The following is an 11,319-nucleotide window of genomic DNA, read 5'->3' on the forward strand; positions in this document are numbered from 1 at the left end:
AAATGATCTGAGTGGTCTGTTAGGTTTATTTTCACTGAGCATGTATTTAGGTCTTAGGCCATTGAGTGATTTATAAGCAAGTAAAGGCACTTTAATCAATTCTAAATATAACAGGAAGCCAGTGTAAGGATCTGAGGACTGGTGTGATATGCTCAGATTTTCTGGTTCAAGTCAGAATCCTGGCAGCAGCGTTCTGTATAAGCTGCAGCTGTCTAATGGTCTTTTTGGGAAGGCTGGTGAGGAGACCATTACAATAATCCACCCTGCTGGTGATAAAGACATGAACAAGTTTCTCTAAGTCTTGACTGAAAGCAAAACATCTAATTCTTGCAATGTTTTTAAGATGATAGTATGCTGATTTAGTTACTGCTTTGACATGACTACTAAAACCAAGGTCTGTCTCCAGAATCACACCACTTTACTATAAATACTATGGTTAAATTATGGTTAGTGTAGCAAGACCAAATTTGTGGTTTAACTATAGTTTAACTAGTAACCAGTAACCATTTGTTTTGATTTTGTTGTTGTTGTTGTTGTTGTTGTTGTTGTTGTTGTTTAAATTAGCTGGGCCTAATGGTTAGAGAGTCTGACTTGTAACACGATGGTTGTGGGTTCGAGTCTCTGTACTGGCAGGGTACCATACCACCATACTTGACCACACGTCACTTCCTTTCCTTTATTTTCCTTTCCCTATTACCACAGATACATCTTGGAGATGTCTATTTGACGTCTGCATTTACATCTGCAAGATGTATTTTTTAGAGTGTTTGCTCATCTGCAATACATCTATTGGACGTCTCCTATCAGATGTCAAATAGACATCTATTAGATGTCTTTAAGATGTTTATTATTTAGAAAGTATGTAAAACTGACATCTTACAGATGTCTGCCAGACATTTGTACACAGCAGATGCTTTCCAGATCAAGTGATCTTTAACAGACATCTGGCAGACGTACGTTTCCTTTCCTTTTCTAAACCCTTACCAAAAAGAAGTATACTTCAAGTTTATTTTATTAAGTATACTTAAGTAAAGTTCCATTATATTTGTTAAGTATACTTTATGCAGTAAGTATACAAATATCAGCATACTAGTAGTATACTTTTCAGTGTACTACTTTAATACTCCTCGGGACTAAATTGGCCCACTTTCTAGTATATAAAAGTATACTTTTAAGTATACTTTAAGTGTAACAGTAGTAAACTTTGAGTACACAATTAGTTTACATCTATATTTTTAGTTTGTACTGCAAGTATACTAAAGGTGAACTAATAGGTATACTGATAGTTTACTAATTAAATACTTTGTACACTTTGAAGTCTCACTAAACTACAAGATCAGTAGTTTTATACTGTAAGTATACTCGTAAGTTTTCTTTAAGTAAACTTCATTTCATACTTTAAATATACTACTATGTCTCTACTTACGTATTAATTTGTATATTTTGTTATATGAATATCTGAATATACAAAACATCATAAGTAATTTAGTGTGTATGTAGACAACATTATTTCTCTTTGTAAAGCACTTTACAAGATTGAGATATCCAGGAAACAGATATAAAAGGATTAAAGTATGTAGGCCTCAACACTAGATACACAAACCTCAAGAACGGTGGCAATCAGCAAATATTAAAAAGATTAGATCTGTACGTCACAGTACAACAAATAACTAACAATAATGACAAAACAACAACAAAAATTTTTAAATGAAGTCAGCAAACAGCAAAACAATAATCCTATAACAGTAACTGGATAATTTATTCATGCTGCAATGCATGCTGGGAACTTACAATGAAAACACGGATTCTCCGAGCACAAGTACAGCTCAAATACTTTTTCTAAGTATAAATCAAGTATACTTAAATGCCATTTTAAGTATATTTCTGATAAGTATATAAAGCACATTTCTGAGAAGTACATAAAAAGTAGACTGAAAGTATACTTTCCTATTTTTAGTTTAAAAGAAGTATACTAATAGCACACTTGAATAAACTTCTTTTTCGTAAGGGAAGCCATGGTTAATTTTCATAAGGGAACAGTTGACAGTAGCCATCAACTTCCATGGTATTGAAAAAATATACTAATACAATCCTTGATAGCACACGTACATCTCGGAGACGTCTATTTGATGTCTGCATTTACATCTGCAAGACGTAATTTGCTAATCTGCGATACGTCTATTGGACATTTCCTATCAGATGTCAAGTTGACGTCTATTAGATGTCTTTAAGAAGTTTATGAATTAGAATGTATGTAAAACTGACATCTTACAGACGTCTGCCAGATGTTTGTACACAGCAGATGCTTTCCAAATCAAGAGATTTTTAACAGACATCTTGCAGGCATACATGTGCTATCTGGTATGGCTACCATCAACTGTTTGGTTATCAACATTCTTCAAAATATATTTTGTGTTGAGCAGAGGAAAGAAGTTAATACAGGTTTGAAATGACAGGAAGGTAAATAAATGATGACAGAATTTTTATTTCTGTGTGAACTATACCTTCAAATAATGACTTATATAACTTTGGGTAAAAATAAAGTTAGTAGAATGTCGTAAGAAACCTTCTGTAACCTAATGTTCTAATTGAAAACAGGAGATTTCAACATTTTAAAAACATTTCAAAACAATGTAAATCTGTTATCTGAGAACTTAAATGTGACCCCAAATCATGGATAAGTAATGCGTGGCCAGTATCAAATCAAAATGTGATTGTTATCGTTTGGCATTTACACATCCAACGCTGAGTTGTGATCTAAAAACGTTTTTTGATGCCCTTTGAAGCCCCCGCTGAGAGAATCAAAAATGAAACTGATTAAAAACCGTTAGTAAACTCACAAGTCTGAGAGTTTGATGGGGTAAAGCAAGGAAAGGGGTTTTTAAAAGCTTCCCGCAGTGCAGAAAAAGACATTTCCAAACAATTTCGGTACCACCAAGGAGTTGAAACGCGAGTGTAAACCAGCTAGAAAATCAGGTCATGAGAAAGCGTAATGATCGGAACCGCGCAGGTATGGCTGAATGCAGACAGACCTTTAAATAGTCATCAGTATTCCACGCTTGTTCTTTAGACTTTTTGGAGCTTCTTTTTTATTCTCCGGGAACAGAATAAAACAGCGGGAGGTCTCGTTGACGTCTTTTGCAAACTCACCTTAATAGGCCCTCTGGCTCTAATTTTACTCTCACAGGAGGAATAAAAGCATTTTACATTTGTACTTCATTCTTATTTTTGGCAGCCGAAGGGCAAGGAAGACAGCAGCTCGTGGATCAGAGTCTCAATGCTGAGATCACAGTCTACATGAATATCTTTTATGACTTTACCCAAAATTCCTCTAATCTCATATCATCCTTGCCACTGACACGGAACCAGCATCTGTGAGTCACTCTGTTTATTTTGGCTGGAACTTTTCTAACATTTAATTTTAGGCCTGTGTGGTAATATAGACTTAAGATTGATACATTTGTCAAACTGCATGTAAGTCTAACGCTATCAGCGTGATGCTATGGTTGTCTTTCCCTACACATCTCTTTATTTAGTTCACTTGAATGTCTTTAATCACTATAAAGGCGGGTTATGTTTTTCCAAGCCAATGTTTCCATTTCCAAGAATGCTCCAGTCCCCACAGGCCTTTACCGGCATGAATATTCATGATTGCTTTTTTTGCGCACAATGTTAAAACAAACTGGTTCTATGTAGAACCAGAGAGTCTGTGTTATTCAATCAGGTATGAAATGATCGTGCAGTTAATAATCATGAGGTTGTTTTTCCACAGCTAAACTAATGTACATTTTGTAATTGAGTAGTTTCTAAGTTGTTAGGATAAAACTCTGTCATGGTGTTACCATGTGTGGACTGTTTATGGTTTTGCAGTGACATCTTGTGGTTGAAATGATAAATGATTTTGGATAAAGCTGATTTAAAAGGTGAGTTATCTGTTATATGTTATTGTTCGTTTGATAGGCAGCAAAAACAGCTTGATATGAGGAGAGACTAGGGACAATTATAATATCTATCTTGATAACATTTTTTGGGATAAGAAATGTATGCATGTGCTAATAGTAATAGTACCTAAAATATTGAAATATTTACACTGAATACAACCTGATAATATTGGATTTCATAGGACATTGCAAGGGTTGCTGTAAAGTTAGATAAAGAGATAAAGCAATGAATTTTCCTAAATAATTATACTGCAAATGTTTTTGAAATTAGTCTCTTGGGCAAATCCAAGGCTGCATTTATTTGATCAAAAATAAAGTAAAACAGTAATATTATATTATTGCAATTTAAAATATCTGTTCTATACTGTATATACTGTATATATTTAACAATATACTGTGATGATAAAGCTGAATTTTTAAGCCTTATTACTCCAGTCCTCACTGTCATGTCAATGTTCCTTCAGAAATCATTCTGTTATGCTGATTCTTATTATCAATGTTGAAAACTTAATATTTTTGTGGGAATTGAGATGCTTCTTTTAAGGATTCTTTGAAAGTTCATAAGAACAGCATTTATTTGAAATATAAAAAGTACTGCCACTTTTAATCAATTTAATGCATTTTTGATGAATTTAAAAAAAAAAAAAAAAAAAAAAAAACTCAAACTTTACATCAGTAGTGTACTAAAAAAGTTAAAGCAAAAACCTAACTAAGGTGGTCTGGTTGAATCGCTCTGTAGTTGTTTAAATGAAACAAAGTTACCTGAACAAAACTTAATCTAATTAAAACTTTTTTTTATTCAACATTAATTTTGCCAGTGTTTTTGATATACACTACCGTACAAAAGTTTAGGATCATTAAGATTTGTAATGTTTTTTAAAGAAGTCTACTCATTATAATCATTAAAGTTCCATTTATTTGGTAAAAAAAAAAAAAAAAAAATACAGAGATGTGATCTCTCCATCATTCAATCCAGTCTGTTTTAAGAAACAGAAAAAACAGAGACAGACTAAATCCAGAAGAACTGTGGCAACATCTCCAAGATGCTTTAAGAGACCTATACCTACAAAGCTACAGTACTGTTAAACTTTTTAGACAGTTAGGCACATAAAATGAGGATGCTGTCAAAAGCAATGTCATAAATAGATTTTCTTTATCAAAGAACTTCTATTAACTAAAATAAATCAGCATTTGATGTGACCATCCTTTGCGTTTAAAGCAGCTTTTGCCCTAGGTGCACTTGTGCATAGTTTTTCAGGTAGCTTTGCAGGCAGGTTACTTGAAACATCTTGGAGATGTTGAAACAGTTCTTCTGGATTTAGTCTGTCTCAGTTTTTCTGTTTCTTCATGTCAGACTGCCTGTGCAAACAAAAATCTCACTAGATTAGTGAATTAATGGCAAACAGAATGTTTGGAAATGTAAACTGATGTTTCCTACTGACACACTACAGCAAAAGATAGAAATAACTTACTTTAAACCATTTTTTATCTGGTGAAAATACTAGTGGCCTAAGACTTTTGCACAGTACTGTATATATAAGAAAGAAAGAAAGAAAGAAAGAAAGAAGAAATTTACTGACCCCAAACTTTGCACAGTAGTGTATATTGTTACAAAAAAAAATCCTAAAACAAAATATCACAGGTTAAAAATATTAAGCAGCACAACTTTTTCATCACTGATAATAAATCGGTATATTAGAATGCTTTCTGAAGGATCATGTGTCACTGAAGACTGGATTATTGATGCTAAAAATTCAGCTTTTTATCACAGGTATAAATTCTATTTTAAAGTACACTAAAATAGAAAACCTCCATTTTAAATTGTAATAATATTTAACAATATTACTGTTTTTTTTTCTGTATTTTAATCAAATAAATGCAGCCTTGATGAGCAGAAAAGTCTTTTTTAGAAAACATTTAAAAAAATCATACTGATCCCAAACTTTTGAACGCCAGTGTATGTCAGCCTCACTGGTGTAAATTGGGAATTTTAGATGAGATCTGAGGCAAGCTAGGTGAGGCTTTTAAAACCATTAAACCAATTTTCTTGTCATCTAGATTTCTAGAACTGGAATAGCAATAGGCTCCATCTACAAATGTACAAAATTCTTTCAAATGGGTCAAAACAACTTAAAAGCACATCATTTTGCTTATAGCACACATATACTTTTCACCACACTTCTTAAATGGGGTTTCTAAAAATCCAAAGTGTGAAGATGAAATAAATATGTTTTTGTTTACTGAATATTCATCAGTCCCTGATGATATTTTTATTTTTTCATAAAGTCTATAAATAAAAACATATGAAACCACAGTGACTTTTTTTCTCTGAGTTCCAGTGAGGTTACCATATCAACTGTTATTCCCATTGACTGCATTACTCGTCTGCTGTAAGTACACTAGGCAAGAGTCAGTTTCATAAATGGAAACAGATAGAGAATTGCTTGTTGAAACATACAAAATACAAAAAAAAATACATACATAAAAATAGGACACAATGTTTTGTGTTTGTACCCTTTCTGACAATGACTGTATGATTTTGAGATCCATCTTTTCACACTGAGGACAACTGAGGGTCTCATATGCAACTATTACAGAAGGTTCACACACTCACTGATGCGTCAGAAGAAAACACAACGCATTAAGAGACGGGGGTGAAAACTTTTTGAGTTTGAAGATCAGGGTAAATTTACCTTATTTTGTCTTTATAAGCATCTTCTGTATCTTCTGAAGGGCAGTACTAAATATATATATATATATATATATATGTATATATATGGTATTTAGGCAAAATAGGAAAAATGTACACATTTTCATTTTGCTCGAAATTTACACTTCTGGCTCTTAAATCATTGTTTTTCCTTCTGGAGCATCAGTGAGCATTTAAACCTTCTGTAATAAATGCATATTCTGTATGATATTTTGGTAAAATAATTAACATTTTGCAGATTCTGCAAGGTATATGTAAACTTTTGACCTCAACTGTGTATACATATATAATTTAATTTATTTATTTGTCTTTTTGTTTTTATACCAGCCTTGGTTCACACTGTTCTGGTCTGTTGCCACTTGTGGCCTAAGGGCTACAACATCAGTCCATGAGCTTCTGGATCTCTGTTTCTTCACCTCAGGCCAAAATTGTCTTTGATGACAATGTTTTGAGGCTGAGACACCCAAATGAAATCATTTTTTTAGTTCTGAAGTGAATTAGGACTAAACTTGGCAACAAAACAGAGGCAATTATGCCCCTATGAGGATCAAAGATTTTCTTCCTTTGAGTTCCTTTCCTTGTGTCTGGAGTTTTAATGAAGTCAGACTTTCTTTGGTTTTCGTGAATAGTTTGGTATAATCTCTCTGTTGGAATTGAGCCATAGCAGGTCGAAGATGGTGTAGTTCTGTTGAGACATTATGTACAGTCAGTACCACCATAATCTTTAGATGTTTGTATTTTATTCAGTCATAACAAATCTCTGTCTGGTCCACAAGTCTTTTTACTTCAGGCTGTTTGGAATGTCATCTAAACCGAATATATAACACATTAAGAAAGTCATCCTAAAGTCAGAGTATGTCACTGCCTGACCCCCTACCTTTTCTTACCTGCAATAAAGTGTTGTGCTATTTCTGAGCAGCGTGAAGCACAGGTACACATCCTTCAGCCCAAGAATCAATCGCACATGGCTGAGGTTCAGGATCCTCTTGCCAAAAGAGTTCATGTTCTGGATCATCCCCTTCATCTCTCCTCAGTAGAAGACATTCTAGCGTCTCCACCAGGTTGTTTTGTGCCCACCACACTGAGAAGGGTACCAGCTGTTTGAGCATGAGAAGTTTGTGTATGAGCTAAACGAATGTTCCACTGTAAGTAAGCTATTCATATACAATAAGCCTACTGTATATTCCTTAAAGGAAAAGTCCACTTCCAGAACAACAATTTACAAATAATTTACTCACCCCCTTGTCATCCAAGATGTTCATGCCTTTCTGTCTTCAGTCGTAAAGACATTATGGTTTTTGAAAAAAGGATTTTTCCGCATATAAATGGACTTCATTGGTGCCACGATTTTGAACTTCCAAAACGTAGTTTAAATGCAGCTTCAAAGGGCTCTAAACGATCCCAGCCGAGAAGGAAGGGTCTTATCTAGCGAAACGATCTGTCTTTTTTTTTTTTCAGTCGAAAAATAAAAATTTGTGTTCTTTTAAGCAAAAAGCTTGTGTAGCACAGGCTCTGGGATGCGAGTCCATGATGCTACAAATTAGTAATGGGTGGTTCTTGAACGATTGTTTCATTTTGAGTGAATCTTTAATGTGACTCAAGAAGAACGATTCATCTCGGGGAGTGATTCATTCAGTCGCACATGCGCAACATCCTATTAGGTTCTGTACTGGAATTAGTTCACCTGTTTCAAGTTTTCTGGTTTTTCGAGTCGTTCGTTCATCTTATGGGGCTGTCATGTGATGAACGAACGACTCAAACCCGAAAACTTGTCAGATAAGAGGTGAGGTGAACTTATCATAGAATAAAGACCCAGGTAAACAATGAATTAATCTTTCTTGTTTGTAGTGTTATTAAGGTTTGTGTAAGCAGTAGATGTGTAAGGGAAGTAACATGTAACATTTTATTTATATTTTGCTATAATGAACGAAATGACTGAACGAGACTCAAAGGTCTGAGTCGGTAAAATGATCCGAACTTACCATCACGACTACGAATCATGTGTAAGTTCATCGTCTGTGTACTGAGTATGGCAAAAAACTCTTTTCTCCTACAGCTTGAGAGGAGGACATCGTTGTACCTTTTTGTTTGTAAACAGCATTTGAGTTATTTGCACTTTCTTAGTCTTTGCGTGTTCGCTTTGTAAACACTGGGTCTGTAGTTCTGCCTACGTTCCGAATGACCTTTCAACGTGATTCATTAGTACGTAGCGTCGTGGACGTGCATCTCAGAGCCTGTGCTACACAAGCTTTTGTGCTTAAAAAGTAGAATAATTTTATTTTATGAAAAAAAGACTGATTGTTTCACTAGATAAGACCCTTCTTCCTCAACTGGGATCATTTAGAGCCCTTTGAAGCCGCATTTAAACTACATTTTGGAAGTTTAAAATCGGGGCACCATTGAAGTCCATTATATGGAGAAAAATCCTGAAATGTTTTCCTCCAAAACCATAATTTCCTCACGACTGAAGACAGAAAGACATGAACATCTTGGATGACAAGGGGGTGAGTAAATTATTTGTAAATTGTTGCTCTGGAAGTGGAGTTCTCCTTTAATCAGGCTAGATGGCATATTGAATTTTTCATGGATGAAAATGAGGCTGTCCTGGATTATGTATAACTCACAACTTTTAAAGATGTTTAATGGAGTTTTTGTCTACTGAAAATCTTTTGGACAGATGTTTCATCAGCTGTAAAATTGGTATGCTGTTAAACAACAGTACAATCCATTCTATCAGTCACAGCCTCAGTTTCATTCCTGGATAAATAAAATAGCCAAAACTAGCATACAAGTAGACGGAATTCATTTTTGCGAAGCAAATAGACATATTAACATTAATTCTGTGAATTTTCTGCTCACCTGTCTTTTTAGATACACCTGATAGCATTTGTCCATCACTCCTTCCATCAGTTCTGCTATAATGTCTGCCACCACCTCCTCACCCTCCGCCTGGGAGAGCATGCTGTTCCAGGTGGACTCGGTGAGACGGCCTGGGACAATGTCCACGGTCTCAACGGGTTGTATTGTGGGTGGCGGTGGAGCAGCACTAACTGGGACAGAATCAGTGCGGCTTTTATCGGCCCGTGATTTGGCAGCTGAGCGACGCATGGTCTTCACCTCTCCTGGAAAATTAAAATTAAATTAAAAACAAATATGGGGACTGAGGCAGAGCAACAGGACAAAAACAACAAGAAAAGTAGTCTTAGCTCCTTTTTGGAATATGCAACATGTACTGTAACTGCTTAAGCTAACCATCTTAGTTTTGAGTCAAATGTTTGTTTTCTCTAGTAGTTGTGTCTAAATTCAGAATAGCATACTAGTATACTACAGTGTCTGCCATATATGGCTGAATTACTAAGTATATAGCTGTATGCAATTTACCAATTGCTAGCATGCTGTATTTACCAACAATACTTATGCAATTTTTTTATTTATCAGAGATAAGAGTATTTTTGTTTTAAATGGACATAAGTTTTAGAAAATGTATACTTTAAAAAGAGTACTTATTACACAACTTACAGTACTTAAGTGCAAACTAAATGTCATGTTTTCCAAAATAATGACATGTTTTTACAATTAAATTAAAATGTATAATAATGTACATTTCTAAATACAATTGGTCAAACTTAAGAGTGTTTTTTTTTTCCCACTATAGTCCTGAATGTATTTTATACAGCATATCTAATTTCACCCCTATTGTCTTTGAAATGGTTATGGTGTAATCCTGACAACCATTTAAAGTAAGGTAAACTAAAATACTTTAATTTATACAATGGTCTTTCAGAATACTCAACTCCGATTGACTGGAAGGTATGCGTTCTTTAATTTGTTTTATTTTTATTATTATTATTGAAACGTGTATGGCATGTATTTAAATATATTTGTATTTACACAATGAAGTTGCAGTTTAGAGCATTTTAAATAAATTAACTTTGCATGTAATATCAAGAAACGCATTACAGTAAAAATCGTGATCAAGTACTTTACATGTGCTTTAGTTTATTAGTCAGCTAATCAAAATAACGGTATTGATAAGTGTAGAATATTAAAACAGAAATTATTAAAACATTTATAATGTACTTTAATGTTAAACTTTTTTATATAATTGTATAAGGGCTGGCAAAAAAATAAGCTTTTGCTTTATCCCGTTGCTTTTCATGCATTTTGTAGTTATTGTTTACAACATCTTGATATGATTTTTCTTTTATTCTACAACACATTTATTGCATTTGTATTTTTGTTCGAAATAAAATAAAAAAACAAACAAACAAACAAACGAACTTTTAATTTGACAAAGGTTTTTTTTAATATTTTTAACACATATAAACACACATTAAACACAGTTATTACTCTCTTTAAGTTAACTCTCCATACTCTGCTTAAGTGATCTTTATTTAATTAATATTATCTTCAAGTATAGTGTTTCACATTATTTTTAGTATTTGAAGTACACATGTGCACATTCAGCTTTTTTTCCTACAAGCGACGTTTTTGATTGTTATACAATTAATGACGGAATCTGCAAAAAAACAAACAAAAAAAGCATCTCAATCATTTTCACCCTTAAACACTTGACACATTAAAGAAGACGTTTGTCAGTAACTCACCCGTGTGCACTTCTTCTTTTGTTGACTTCGGATCCTGGTTGCCAAGCAGCCAGACGCCTCT

At 33.9% G+C, this 11,319-nt stretch overlaps 1 protein-coding gene across 1 annotated transcript; it reads right to left on the reverse strand.

Annotated features, from left to right (window-relative positions):
• Positions 1–6,728: 6,728 nt before the first annotated feature.
• LOC127183391 (uncharacterized protein C2orf81) lies at positions 6,729–11,306 on the reverse strand. The gene is made up of 4 exons (XM_051139415.1): positions 11,259–11,306; positions 9,511–9,773; positions 7,539–7,748; positions 6,729–7,336 (listed from the first exon to the last, which is right to left on the reverse strand). Exons 2-3 carry the CDS (start codon positions 9,757–9,759, stop codon positions 7,557–7,559), a joined length of 441 nt encoding a protein of 146 aa, XP_050995372.1. The 5' UTR covers positions 9,760–9,773; positions 11,259–11,306; the 3' UTR covers positions 6,729–7,336; positions 7,539–7,556.
• Between the last annotated feature and the right edge of the window lie 13 nt (positions 11,307–11,319).

Source organism: Labeo rohita, chromosome 20 (assembly GCF_022985175.1).
Source record: "Labeo rohita strain BAU-BD-2019 chromosome 20, IGBB_LRoh.1.0, whole genome shotgun sequence".
NCBI classification, from domain to species: Eukaryota; Metazoa; Chordata; class Actinopteri; order Cypriniformes; family Cyprinidae; genus Labeo; species Labeo rohita.